The 15809-nt window shown below is 35.3% G+C and overlaps 1 protein-coding gene across 3 annotated transcripts in view; it reads left to right on the forward strand.

The window, feature by feature from the left end:
* The window catches only part of LOC140148155 (uncharacterized), a 118187-nt gene that overhangs the window by 66282 nt on the left and 36096 nt on the right, over positions 1–15809 (forward strand). For all 3 annotated transcript variants that reach the window (XM_072170016.1, XM_072170015.1, XM_072170017.1), the window contains one exon: positions 10613–10676. In XM_072170016.1, the coding sequence (XP_072026117.1) occupies positions 10613–10676 (64 nt within the window). The remainder of the gene's footprint in view (positions 1–10612; positions 10677–15809) is intronic.

Here is a 15809-nt window from a genome sequence, read left to right on the forward strand (position 1 = left end):
GGTACATAACGAAGGCCTGTATGTTTGCTATCAAATCATATGTCAATGAAAGTTGCGAATTCACATACATGCCCACCATGCAAAAGTGAATACGGCTTAATTGTTGAAAAATATGTACTGAAATAGACGACGGTCTGCTTATTTGAAAGAAAAATCAGATTCAAAGAAGATTAGAAGGGGATAAATACTTGGATTTGTCAACTGTCATGTGTGCTTCATTTTAAATGTTTACCGACCTTCTGGTTTCTGAGTAATTTGTGTCCAAATTGATTTATTCGAGGTAACTTTTGACGTTTTCGCTAACGTTACCTACGAATACCATGGAAAAAACGACTGTTCTCATTGTCTCATGATCTAGACAACACAGTGATGGACCCTGGTATAAAGCTAATTGTAGTTGCCCTCAAACGAAAGGCCACAAGGCGTAACTGACTCCAAGATGGACTTCACAAGTCTGCAATAACGGTTTTAAGCGATTTGTGTGCAATTAAGCAAATTAAAGTCACTTTAGTGCCTTTGTTTCTTACTTCAATCCTCTTTTAACCGCTGTGAACCGACATTATTAATACATGATAGGGTCTAAAGTATCAATAAACGCACATAAAGAAAATAATACATTCAAAGTGCTTTATAAAATGAAGTTTTGATTACGATATCCACCAAAAGTCTAATTCTTACCTACAAATACTGAAATGTTACTTACGAATACAGCATAATACATGACATGTGTAATGTAACCACAGGACACTATTATTACCCATATACGGATTCATTTAACAATTATTTATTATGTAAATTGCTGATTAACTACTTGTATATCAAAATGAAGTGGTCAAAATCTTGCTAAAAGCATCAAAAATTTTAGATCTAAGGTAATAGCATTTATTCATTTGGACGTACCATCTGAAAGAGATCTAAAAACTACCATTTTATTAATTCATTACCATAATAGCAAAACTTAAACCTCTAAACTCAATATAGATATTGTTAAATCGCTCATGTTACCTACGAATACCCGGGTTTCTTCACCTTTTCATTGTATAAAGCGTTAGGTATATGCGTATAATTCCTAATATTCTTGAAAACATATATCCTACTCGTTCTTATACTATGTGTAAATTGATTCATACTCATTTGATAAATAAAATACAGAAACTGACCTAAACTTCATTTTCAAAAATAAACTAGCATAAATTGACTAAGATCATATTGATCGCGTTATAAAAATAAAACAAATATTTTCTGGTTGAGCTAGCATTTTCCTGACACCCTGTGGTTTACATTTCACGAAAAAAGCGTTAATGGGAAGATTCCATTTGTTTTAGGTTGATTAGTATTGCGATAGTGAAAGCATCCTAGTGGTATTCGTAGGTAACATTGGGTTTTGATATCGCATTTACTATCATACGTCCTGGATTTATTTTTCAAGATTAGTAATGGCACTTTTCGTTCCTATAAGGCCATTATGTCATCAATCAATGGGCAAAAGGAAAAAATTGTGGAGACATTTTTATTTCGGACTTTTATTTTTGGCCCGTGGACACTTTTGGTTGGATTCGACCATATATTCATTAGGACAAGGGCTGAGCAACTCCATTTGAATCATGTTTTTAATATTTATCATGTTTGCCCTAGCTATATGAAAGAAAACATCAAATTATCTAATCTTCATCATTATAACACTAGGGGTAGCAATTTTAACTTTCACGTTCCAAAAATTAAAACAGCAGATTCTGCTTCCTTTTTTTTTACAATGCAATCCATAATTGGAACAAACTTCGAGATTCCTGATGATGTAAAATTGTGCAATACAAAATCAATGTTCCTAAGGATCCCTTTGGAAATAGTCTTTGACTTTAAGGGACATCTTTGGCATATTATCTTGTCAATATTTTATGTTTTCAATTTGTATATTTATAAGAATTGTGTTTTTGTATGTTCTGTGCAATATTTTTGTTGACTCTCATGATTATGCTAAATAAACTCAAATCAAATCATATAAAACCTTTCTTAATAATCCATCTTGAAAATAATTTAGCCCATTTCGTGCCATATGGCATGATTGAATAGAATGGGTATAAGAAAAAAGGCATAATGATCTTTTTATATAAATTTGGCTTATTTCTTTCAAACTGATGTTTTTTGGCATATTTGTGCTGTAACAGAAACTCTGGCACAAAAAAACTAGAATGATCTGTACCGGGCAAGTTGAACTTCGTCTAGCAATGAATATAATTGCTATTGGTCATACCATAAAGATTTACCTAAGGCCAAAAAAAAAAAAAGTTGTTTGCTTGCCCTCGTCCGACCGACCGTCTCGGCAGTCCCGACCGTAGAACTTTTTTTTTGAAAAAAGTTTTTTTTTGCGATTTTCCCAAAAATGGCATGTATTTTTAGTCTGAAAAACCGATGATTTAAAAGAAACGTTGTAAAATACCATATCCTGCATGTTTATGTGTCCGGCTGTACCTGACTGTCAGGTTCCGCAATTTCGTATACCACCTCAGCGTCTAAGCTCTAATACAATTTGCTATCCACCTGCACATTTCAGGCGGTAGCATCTAGGGATGAGTTTATTTACAGGCAAAATATAACCGTGCATATCGTGCAAGAATGGATACAATATAGCAGATGTTAAAATATGGTAAAAGTAGATCAAATTTGAAAACAGTTGTACCAGATATTCATTTCTTGTTTATAAATATTTAGATTCATGATATTTGTTCGTATCGACTAGGAAGTAACATTGCACTATTTTTTTCAACATGTTTGTTGAGGCTACTTTTATTAAGAGCACAAATCGCTCGGTATAAATATGATTTCACTTTAAACATAGCGGACACAACACGAGTAGCGCGCTAGCTGTACAGGTGAAGCAAGGGACCGAACACGCTGATTAATATGATAGTTTTGAAAAGCAGAAAACACTACATATATTGTAGGAGAATTGTACACTTCATTAAACGTAAGCCTACATGTAGAAGAGCTACAATTGTTTAAGGTGCAAGTGGCGAGCACAGATGCTGGACCATGGCGTGATGTTGCTGCTACGAAATGCTTGAACCATTAATTGCATTCGCCGATTCGGTATTCGCCATGTCTGTTTCTGGGAGGCGGAAAAAAAAAAAAAAAAAAAAAAAAAGCTTTTCCCGACCGACCGACCCAATTTTTAAAATCCATTCGAGGGCAAGCAAACAATTTTTTTTTTTTGGCCTAATGGTGCACATGGACTCCTCCTTTCCCTAAGGGTAAGCACAGGAAAAATGCGCAACTTTTGAGAGCAACATGCGTGCACCAGTTTTTGAAAATGTGCAATTTGCTCTTTTTTTTCCAAAATGCATGAATTTTCTTCCCCCAAAAATCCATTTTGCAATATTTAATAATATTTTTAACAATTTTACTTTTCTATATTTTCTTGTATTTTTTTGCAACGGTCTACTTTCTATATTTTTTTAACATGGATTGTGTTGCAGATCATCATGGATTCTGTGATTTTAGTGAAAATAAGTACTTGAAAAATGGTTATTTTGTAACAATTTAGCTGAAACGATCTGCTTTGAAATCTGTAAAATCACTCACTGACCATGTTCAGAACAAAGTTATTTTGAAAGGTTATTTTCATTGTGTGCTGTTCTTATTTCCACAAAAATTTTAAGTACTATATCCTTTAGTGGCAGTTCTGAATATAATTATTGTGGTGTGAGGTTCATCATTTGAAATGCTGGTGGTGGTATAGAGAAGATGGCTGGTTTTTGTCTCGCCTGAACTTTGTTCAGGATGGGACTTAGTAATCACTATTTCTGTCTGTCCGTGTGTGGGGGTGTGTGTGTGGATGTGTGGGTGGGGGTGCGTATGTATGTGTGTCCGTCCGGAGCTGTATCTGGGGAACCGTAAGACTTACGGCGACGCTACTTGGTGGGAGGAAGGGTATCCAAGTTTGCTCCGTAACCGTATGTTTTCGGTGAAAAATATGCAAATTAACATAGCTAATTTGCATAATTTATGCAAAAATCAGCACAAATTGATAGCGGGGTTTGTGGACAGACTATATAAAGATCCGTCGGGGGCAGGGTAGCGAAACCTGGTGTCAGCGATGATAGACATCTGATGATCACCTGATTAGTTTTTCGCCGAAAAGTATGCGCATTTAGTTGTTAATTTGCATAATTTATGCGGAACGATTCTACAAATATGGTTGGAAATCTGAAGAAATCCGCCTTGTGGAGCTGTATCTGGGGGATTCGTAAGATCCTAAGCCCTATGATGATGAAGCGTGGTAGGGGTAGTATGACCAGAGGATCTCAATCCGATTCGATTTTCAGCGCAAAATATGGTAATTAAGTACCTAATTTGCATAATTTATGCATAAAATGCAAAAACCTATTTTCTCAGAGACTGGGGGTCGCACGTTCTTCAAACTTGGTGGGTGGGTGCATCTTCACCCCAGACAGAACAAGTTTGTATTGGTTAGTGCGTCAAGGTCACCCAAGGTCATCCAGGGGTCATCTGAGGTCAAACGCCTCACGACGCTCGTCCGAGCTAGGGACTCAGTCGTAGCGGTCAACATAATGTGGTAGGGGGTAGTATGACCAGAGGATGCACACTAGTACCCCCCCCCCATGTGGCCCCTCCCACACACTCCAAGTTGGGGGGGGGGGGTCAAAATTTAATTAAAAAATGTTTTTATATTGCGCATTATATATATCAATTTCGGTCATGTAGGCCAAGTTATTAGGGTCGTGTGTCTTGAGCTCGCCACCAAAAAAAGGTGGCGGCGTTACATTTTGCCAAAGTCGACTCAAAACAAATGGTGATATCTCTGTCAAGCAAGAAGTTATTGTCATGCTTGTGGTCTCATTTTATTGCTAAATAAAATGCACTTTCAACCCTGTAAAAAGAAATACTTGAACCTTGTTTAATACTGACACTGTGCTTCATAGAATTCAGAAGGGGCAGGGTGGCGGTGGTGGGGGATGTGGTGGTGGGGGATGTGGTACACACAAACTCTATGGGATTGGTATTTTTAGTGCGTAATCTGCTTCTGTAAAGGCTGTAAATTGGATTTGGACTCTATTTAGCATCTAAAAGACTAATGGCCTTACAGCTAAACAATTCTACTTATTGTTTTTATTCATTTATGATTGGTTTAGTCTAGAAAATACAAACTTTTCCATACAAAACTACCCGTTGTCATATTAAACACTGTAGTAAGTAATGCAGATGTCTTCAAAATCTAAAAGTTACTGTAAAATTTTAATTACTTATCCTATCATATTCAAAGTATAGATTTTCTGAAGGGAAATTTGACAAGGAATCTAAATATGGACATAGTTTTTCTGTATGGGTTAGGGGGAAAATGTTTAGGTTCAAAATATGTTGAATTGTAAAAAAATCTAACATACTTTGGGACACCCTATATTCCGAGATTACCAAACAGCTGTGATTTTGGTTTCTTCCAAAGTCAGTTGGCTCTTCATATCCTCTAACCAAATGAATGTTGTTTACTTCCAGTTTATTACTGTAAGTTGGTAATAAGCAATGCATTGAGTGGCCCATTTTTATCAAAATCTTTTTATTCCACCCTGTATAACTTGCAGGTCACCCTGTATAATGAGTTAAAATGTATATATTTGAATTGCTTATGCATTCAGCTTTCTAAAATGTATACTTTTGCAAGTTTAGGGTTGATGATTGTGGAGATAATCTAATTAGAAACCCGGTTGGTGTAAAAATTCATAATATTTGTCATGTAACGCTAAGGGTGGCGAGTTCAGGACACACGGCCTTAGGCCAAACAAGAAATGTCTTTAAAAAGACAACGCCATGGATGAAGATCATGTTTCATAATTTTGCATTGCAAGTACTTGGAAAGCTAGTAAATTTGAATGTTTGGCACAACTAACTGGTGCGAAATATTGGCATTTATTGGTAAATACCACCAATGACATACTAGGAAATACTCAAAATTTTCATGTCGAAAGCTGAATTGGAAATGTGTGCTATTGGTCTACATTTAATTCATACTTGTAACAAACGGCTCAATTGAAATCACATCCTCTGAGTTTTACAACAATCCAACAATCTATATTCAGATAACCTTAAGAATGTTTGCTGCTTAATTAAGGGATTTCATATCAACCACATTTCATGACAATCCAATTATCTATTATCAGTAACTGTTAACCTTGACATTGAAGCATGGTAATTAATGTTAGATATATTTATTCGTAAGGTATAGTTTACTGGTAGTTACAATCACATCATAAGGCCACTAACAGTCAATTTTGAGTTTCCGTCACATAATTTCTGAAAACAAGTGAGGTAACTTTTTCATTATTCATTATTTTTCTGCCTTTAGTTATATGACTAACACGAATGTAAAATGTGTTGTTATTTGCCACTCACTCACTTGAAGATGGATGTTTAGCCCTAATGAGATTCAAAAGTACATTAAAAATAGTCACAATAATTAATAAAATTAAAGGGTCAGAAAATTAAGTGAGGGCGGTGACGGGAAACTCAAAATCGACTTTCATTGGCCTAATCAAAAAGACTGATTACTCAATCCCAGGGATTCCCGGTTGCTCTACAAAAATGTATAAAACCAAAGCCACTATCTACCCCCAATTACTGGTATCCCCCCCCTTGACGACTAGTGTCACTCCCAACATCAATTAGTGTTGGTAGTAGTGCACTATTTATACCCAGCTCTGGTCAGATCAGGGAATGGTCAGATAATGCTCATTATTATTGTTTAATTAGTGGTCACAGTTTACTTGTCAATGCTTGTTGACAGCTTATCAGTAGTCAGATCAGCAGGGGTGCAGTATCCTTTTTCATAGAGCAAAATTGTTCAAAATGTTCTAAAAACCTAATTTTTGAACGGATTTTAACCGTTAACAAAGCAAAATGTATGTTTAATATATTAATTATTTCATTAATAGCAATTTCCTAAATTTCCATCCATAAATAACCACAGAGCATTATCTGTTTACAAAATAAGTGTTTATTTTCAATTAGCCATCTTATCAGTAAAACTGATAGGAGGCCAAATTATAGTCAAATCAATTAGCCATCTTATCAGTAAAACTGATAGGAGGCCAAATTATAGTCAAAAAACAGATTCTTTGTCTGGTAGTCCCGGCAACCCAGTCTATATGTGGCTCAGTTGTAAACATACACAACACAAACTGACTGTGAAGGAGCCTATATGCACGTAAACAACTTTCTAGTACATGTATAATAAAATCCGTTTTTGAGTATAATAAAGAAAGTCATGCATTGGCAACATGAAGGAAATACCTATTGCTAACTTGGTAAAATGCATACTCAGTAGCCCAATCTTATACATCATAGCACCCAGTTTGGGTTTGTAGTTTCGAAATGTTGCAATTAAACATTAGTTCTTTCAAATATGAAACGCTAAAACACAAATCTAGAAAAAACAATCATTATATTTAGAAAGATATAGCAAACTTTCCATGATAGAGATTGGACCCAAGACAAAGTACACCCAAATTAGGTGACAATTCGGAATTAAGCCATGGCTGGAAAAAAGACTTTTAAGAATGTCTCTCATGTACAAAAGTATAGGAAACTGTACATTTAAAACAACCTTTTTAGGGTGAAGGAAGCATTTTTTCAAAAAAATGTCTAAAACGGGATATTATGTAAAAAATGTCTCTGTTGGGGTGCTACATCGAGTCAAATGTTCGGAAGATTATTTCAGGGGTCATCTGAGGTCACCCAGGGGTCATCTGAGGTCAAATTACTAAAACTGTCGTATGGGCATGAAACTTGGTGGGTACAATCAACATTTAGAGTAAAATGTTAGGAAGATTCTTTCGGGGTCATCCGAGGTCACCCAGGGGTCATCTAAGGTCAAATTACTAAAACTGTCGTATGGGCATGAAACTTGGTGGGTACAATCAACATTTAGAGTCAAATGTTAGGAAGATTATTTCGGGGTCATCCGAGGTCACCCAGGGGTCATCTAAGGTCAAACTACTAAAACTGTCGTATGGGCATGAAACTTGGTGGGTACAGTCAACATTTAGAGTCAAATGTTCAGAAGATTATTTCGAGGGTCATCCGAGGTCACCCAGGGGTCATCTGAGGTCAAATTACTAAAACTGTCGTATGGGCATGAAACTTGGTGGGTACAGTCAACATTTAGAGTAAAATGTTAGGAAGATTATTTCGGGGTCATCCGAGGTCACCCAGGGGTCATCTGAGGTCAAATTACTAAAACCGTCGTATGGGCATGAAACTTGGTGGGTACAGTCAACATTTGGAGTAAAATTTTCGGAAGGTTTTTTTCGGGTTCATCCGAGGTCACCTAAGGGTCATCTGAGGTCAAATTACTAAAAACTGTCATATGGGCATGAAACTTGGTGGGTACAGTCTACATTTAGAGTCAAAGTTTCGGAAGGTAATTTCGGGGCCATCCAAGGTCACACAGGGGTCATCTGAGGTCACATTACTAAAAACTGCCATATGGGCATGAAACTTGGTGGATACAGTCAACATTTAGAGTCAAAGTTTCAGAAGGTAATTTAGGGGTCATCCAAGGTCACCCAGGGGTCATCTGAGGTCAAATTACTAAAAACTGTTGTATGGGCATGAAACTTGGTGGGTACAGTCAACATTTAGAGCCAATTTTTTGGAAGGTCATTTTGGGATCATCAAAGGTCATCCATGGGCATGACACTTGGTGGTTACAGTCAACATTTAAAGTCCAATTTTGGAAGGTCATTTCAGGGACATCTGAGGTCACCCATGGGTCATCTGTGGTCAAATATCTAAAAACTGTCACAGGGGCATGAAACTTGGTGGGTACAGTCATCATTTAGAGCCACATTTTTGGACAGTCATTGCAAGGTCATCTGAGGTCACTCAGAGGTCATCTGAAGTCAAATGACTAAAAACTGTTGTATGGGCATGACATGTACAGTCAACATTTAGAGCCCAATTTTTGGAAGGTCATTTTGGGGTCAGTAGGGGTCATCTGAGGTCAAATTAGTAAAAATTGTCGGATGGGCATGAGATTTGGTGGGTAGGCCTACAGTCACCATCAGCCAGGTAATTGTGCCCAGCCGAGACCCACCAAAATTTAGGGATCAAAGGTCAAATTCCAATATTGGTCCAATCAAGCTCAAATTGAACAGGCAAATCGCCATGGGTTGTTGCAGGTTCATTTACTTCTACCAAAAGTAATCGTAAAAGCAGGCGATCGCGAAAGCAGGCGAGACTCGTGGTTCGAGAACCGCCTTGTTTACTTTGCTGCAGCCTGTGTTTATACCCAAAGTATAATTGCAAACCAGCAGCTATGTGAAAGTTAAGACAAGATTTGCAGCAAAGATTCCTTGAGCAAGTTTTAGTCATTGTAATGTGAACATTCTGGGGTAAAAAGTGGGGTAAAAATTACACAAAAACTGCCCTTTTCAACAGAAATATCTGAACTCATTGAAATGTTCATTTGGTCCCATATCCAGAATTATTATCCAGATCCGCTCTGCAAATTCTCCTTCTTCTTTTAAGAATCTTTGTAAGGAGTATTTGAAAAATTAAAAGTTTTATGTTCATGTCTTACTGAGTTTAACAATGATGTTCATTAAGTAGGCCTAATTGTGTTTTGAGTGTCCAAGGTTGCGAACATGAGTTTACGCATGAGAGTTTGAGTGGTATGTGTGGGTCTGGAGTGTGTGTGAGTGATGGGTAGGTTCGTGTGCACACCAGTATTTAATGATTAGCATAATTAACTACATTAAAGTATATTGAACATGTTGTATAAGATAGATTTCGTTGAATCTGAGTTTGTCTCATGGAAAATTGTATAGTTGAATTTGACTGTGTTCAGGGGAGGCGTTGATATTGCAGCATGATATGTTCTTGCATTTTATATATTTTTGCAATCTTTGAGATTTTTTGCTATATATTGCTTGTAAGTTGTTGCTCACATTTGATTTTATTGAGTATCCCCTGTACACAGACTTTCAACAATTCATGCAGGTCAGTTATCAATATTTAATTTTGTATTTATTTTTGTGTTTTTGTATATGAATTATTTTATGTAACAGGAAAGGAAAGCACTCTGTGTTTGGACTTACAAGTCTATTTTTCTTTCCTGAATTACCATTTTCTTACTTATATGTTGTATTATTACTATATTATATTGTTTGTATTATGGTAATCAAATAAATATTATTCTTTATCACATTCTACATTTGTGCCAAATTTGGCACGTTTCCAAAAAGATGTCTACGATTTGTCTAATGTATCATATAGCAGCCGCAGCAGCAACTGGACGATGGTGATAAAGCATCCATGCCTTGCACTGTTTATTAATAAAACAAAACCAGTTTTCAGTATCTTTATTTGTTTTGATGTGACATTATATTATTGAAAATCCATGAAATATTCAAAACAAATAAAGACATTGTAAGGAAATTAAGAGAATAAGTAGAAGACATGTCCACCAATTTATTGCAGGTACTTATTTTTTATACATTGTTGATTTTATATTTCTAATATTTTTTTCCAAACACAGTACAGATCATTCTGGGACATCCTGTATAACGTAGTGTTTTCAATTGTTTTTGTTTATTTTCAGTAAAATCTACAAGATGGATATCATGTATCCTGTTGTTATGAGTATCGCAAGAAGAAATAACCAGGTATGTGAATCAAGAAATGAGTTCTGTTCCAAGGTGAACCCTGGAATTATGGAAACTTTTGGGCCCCATAATTGCTAAACTGTTGGTCTGAAGTATATAACAGTCTATTTATTTAGAATGGTACACCACGTTTTGGTAAAAATACTCAATTTTGGAGAAAATCTCCCCCCCCCCCCCCATATATATATATTTTGACCCACATGTTTTTTTTTGGCAAAATAAAAAAAAAAAAGCATAAACATTTTCTATAACAAGTTATAAATATTTAGGATTAGGTATCATATTTTTTTAAATATTTTTTTGAATTTTGACCAAGTTTGTGAAAATGAGTGAAGTTTTTCTTTCACTCAATTCATATTCTATATGTTTTCCATTTTTATTAAAATTTAAAACCAGTGACCATACTATTGTAAAATCCAAACATTCTGACAAGACTATAGGCCCCTCCGAAAAAGTAAGCATTTTCTAAATAGTTTTTAGATGTCACATAATATTATACCAAGTCTATTTTGTAAAATATATTTCAGAATCACCTTTTTACAGAAACAGCTCATCATAGAGAATAGGAAAATATTTCTTATCTTTCTGTGCAGAATTAGTCATTAAACACCCCACATTCTCTGCATGAGATACACCACACCACACTGTTATAACTATGTGCTAAAAAACTGCTATCTTATGAAGAAAGCAAAATAGTGACGCACAATACACATTAAGTACAGCTTACTTATAAGCTAGAAAATTAACTGCGTCGACATTTAATGAAGAAAGCAAACACGTAGAAGAATAATTATAATGTCGTAAAAGAATATTTATTGCACATACAAGCTATGTACATTGGGGACAATTTTATCAAGATAATCATTGCAGCAATATTAGGCCAAGTAAAATTAATAACATGTATGTCATCTGGACTTTCTCAAAATTTGGTGAGGGAGACCCTTGTTGTTTGTTAATTTGTTACAAATTTGCTATTCATGTCTAAAATTGCTATTGCAAAGGCTTTGTCAACACATAAAATCAGGGAGCACCAAAGCTTACCCCTATCTTGAAGAAAGTGTTTGCAATGTGTTTTTAAATAATAACCAAGAACTTCTTAACATATGTCTTTTCATCATAACAATTTTAGAAATAAAGTAGAGGGAGCAAATAAGAAAAATATTTGAACATCTCCAAAAATCAGTGAGGGTGGGGACGATAAACATGTTATTTATTTTACTTGGCCTTAGGTTGATCAACAATATACACCACAGAACATTGGGAATAGATATGTGAGCCATGATGGAGCATACCATCATGTGACTAAGCACGACTCACACTTGGCTATGTAATGGCTACATATTCGGGATGTTAATGATGCAGTGTGTATTTAGCTTCCAGTATAGCTCATATCAAATTAAATCAGGAATATAGCTGCACTGCAATTTTGGGATTGTGGCTGATAATGCAATCAGTGTTAATGTGACTTGTGCATTGCACCCCACCCCCCTCCCCCTGACACACACACACACACACCCACTTACCTAACAGCCGTTACTGTTTTTTGGTATAGATCCCATGTTTCAATAAGATCAAATCACTATTTCTAAATTCTGATGTGCTCAGATCTCAGCAAGATTGATGCTTTTTTTTATGATGGCAACTGTTTTATGGCGTCAAGATGGCTGAGAGAATTGAATCTCATTAATGTTCTGTGGGTTTATGCGCCAATAGGGATGTTCCGCTACATGAATAGGGATGAGGCTATGAGTCATTCATGAAGTGATTGAGCAGATATAAGCTGAAGATAAATGGAAGTAGTGCTACCTTTGGACAGGATGAAAGTGTAGTAACAAATATGCAATATTATTAAGGGTAAATTTTATTATCATCTGCTGACATACAATAAATCTGTACTTTAATTAATTGTAAATTTGTTTTATTCATCAAATTGATGATCTGCATAGAATTGATCATTGTCATGATGCACATTTTACATTTCGCTTGTTTATCTTTTCATTGCAAATTGAATGTTTCTTTAAAGTTATAGTTAATTTATCAAAATAATAGTTGTCTAATTTTGATAATTTATGTCAAAGAATTAAAATTAAAATTGTCATAGCATGGATAGAAATTTAATATTCTGTAAATGTTATGAGAAATTGCCCAATTTGATTTGATTTGGAGCCGAAATAGCATTTTTTTTTTAATTTTCACAAAATGACCCCTAATAACCCTTTGACCCCAATCTGTTTACACCATATATTATAAACTTCGGGCCAGGATTTCTTCTAACCAGGTTTGGAGATCAAAGTATTTAAATTAGAGTAGTACTAGTAGTAGCAGCATTTAGAAGATTTTTTTAATAAAATGACCCCTAATTCCCCCACATGACTGTTGACCCCTATTTGTTTACATTGTATATGAAGCTTGGGTCAGTAGTTCTTCTGACCCACTTTGTTCAAAATTGGCTGAAGCGTTTGCCACAAGTAGCATTTTATAAGAGAGTGGATACAAATCGGAAGAAGCAGAAGAATCAGCTCGACAATATATCAGGTGCTTGCACACATGATATAGAGAAAGAAGAACCTGTAAAAAAAAGAAGACACATCTGTGCCTATGTACTGTTGCGTAATACCACATGAAAAAGGGCATGAAAATATTTCAATGAAATTATGTCCCTGAAGATTACAGAGTTTACACATAACAAAGGCTTCATACACTGGTCATTATTTATAACTTCGTCAATTGCAGTATCATCAGAAGATAGCACAAATTACTTTTGTTATATCATTAACTTGCCCATTTAACATTACCATATAATTTGACATGAGTCATTATAACTTACATGAATAAAAATGATGATCAATAATACACTTTCTTCATGTTATTCACCAAAAATGGTTGAAAATGCAAAATTTGGTAATAAAAGTCATATATAAATGAAGTATGATTTTTACCCTTGTAAATTCAACCACTGTTGGTAAAGTTGGTGAAAGTTCAAATAAAATTATAAGCGGTTCCTAGATATTTATATCTAGTTTTTGAAAATTAATAAAACAACTAATAACAATGACTGAAGAATTTCTTTATAGAGGTTATCTGTGTTCTATGAGCTGCATATCCCATCAGCGACTGCTATATCTTGTTTAGGATTTTCAAAAGAAGTACCTGCATGTGCAACCATGACTGTTTCAAAATAGCCCGCCAAAGTCATGCAGGTAACTCCGAGGTTGTGCATTGAATTGGTTTGAATGAGGAATACAACGGGAACCAGCGCCTTTTGTTAGAAGTCACACATTGTCTATTGTTGTCAAAAAAAAATTGGGTCAAAAACAGTTTTGGCTGTATTTTTCTCCAAAACTGAGCAATAATATCAAAATTTGATGTCACAGATGGTTTCATTAAGTGTTTTTGCCATTCTCATGTGACCTGCTACAACAAAATGAGCGTAAAGTTGCAAGTTGGTAATTTCGAGACATCCTGACTACTTAGTGGATGTTCTTTGTTTGCTGCGCACCTGTACAAGTAGTAGCATATCCTTCATGAATGGCCCATTGTGCTCCCATTCAGAAAGGACATACAGACTTGCAGACATACTCTTGGCTTGAACAGGTACATATAAAACAAAGAACACCAAAACAGCAGCCAGGACATCTCAAAACTACCAACTTGCAAATTTACGCTCTTTACTTTAGCGGGTCACATATTGTACACTTTTAATATACCTGAGACCAACAATTTAGCAGTTATGAGGTCCACAAGTTTCCATAATTACAGTGTTAAGACTAATCTTATCAATTTGAAATGTAGCAGTGTACTTTTGATTTTGTGCCAGTTTGAAATTCAGATGATTGATTAGGGGATTTATAATGCACCTTTTAAAAAGAAGACAAAACACATTTAGAGAAGGAAAGAGACAAAATCCAGTCACTAAATAATTTTATAAGTAAAGTGTCATCAAAAATGACAGCAGAGTCATATCAAAGAGTAGTATGTCCTGAGGAACTGAAACATGGATGAGATATAGCCTGGCACAGAAAGAATGAGAATATTTGGAGGGGATTCTTGAATTGGACCCTGTTGTCTAAAATGAGCTGAAAATGTGTATACCATTTATGAGTGAGTTACAGTTATCAAACTTTGGTGAAATTAGTTTACGGACATTGTTCTGGCGTGTCACATAGTCAAGATACCAAAATGGGCTATTCCATTTAAAGTCCACACTACCCCTGTGGAAGATTTAGTTAGTCTTCCACAGAGGGAGTACGAGTTTTGAATAGAATAGACAGTTGGGTAACTTCTATTTGAAATACTCACTCCAGTTATGGAAGATAAAGGTAAAGCCATAAAACAGGGGGAATTTGGGTTTCAACATGATTAAATCTGACCAATTACATTTGAAAAACATACTCCCTCTTAGTGTGGATTTTAAATGGAATAGTCCAATAGCTGGCCCAGTAGGTTTTGAAATAGTGTCATTATTTGTTTGGATTTTCACCCCTCCCTACCTTTGGAATGAGTTATCCATTATTTATAGTATGATGATACTGTAACCAAGACAGCCTCACAACTTTCGAATGCTTTCTTAAAGGAATGCTCCGGCAATCACAACATTATGCCTTTAGTCCAGGAGCAAGATCCCACAAGGGGCCTAAATAAGGACTTGGTTCACCCTCCGCTACATACAAGGTTTGACACCATAGGTAGTTAGTATGGACCCTCTAGATCACTGCTAGGTAGGTAGTGGACTCAAATTGTGGTATCACTTTTTTTTTTACAGGTCATTTTATGTATGGACGATAATCGCATAAATTCACCAAAAATAGGACAAAATTAAGGGGTAGGGGAAATATAAACTCCAAGAACTCAACTTTTACTCATAATAATGAATTTTTTTTGGTATGAATATGTAGCTAATTGATTGTTCTAACTGCCTAGTATTATTTGAAAGCAAACCTAGGTTTCATTTGATCATGATTTGAAGTGGCCAGTCCATACACTAGTGAAAAATCAGATTTTTCACAACAATGCGTAGGGTGGGTGTTTTTGTGACATTTGCTTCAAATTTTACTATTGTGCCAATTTCTATTTTCAAAATTAATTAAGTTTCCATTTTTTAATTTTGTTTTTAATATCAAGCATATCTAGGCA

This window comes from Amphiura filiformis, chromosome 3, assembly GCF_039555335.1.
Source record: "Amphiura filiformis chromosome 3, Afil_fr2py, whole genome shotgun sequence".
Taxonomy (NCBI): Eukaryota; Metazoa; Echinodermata; class Ophiuroidea; order Amphilepidida; family Amphiuridae; genus Amphiura; species Amphiura filiformis.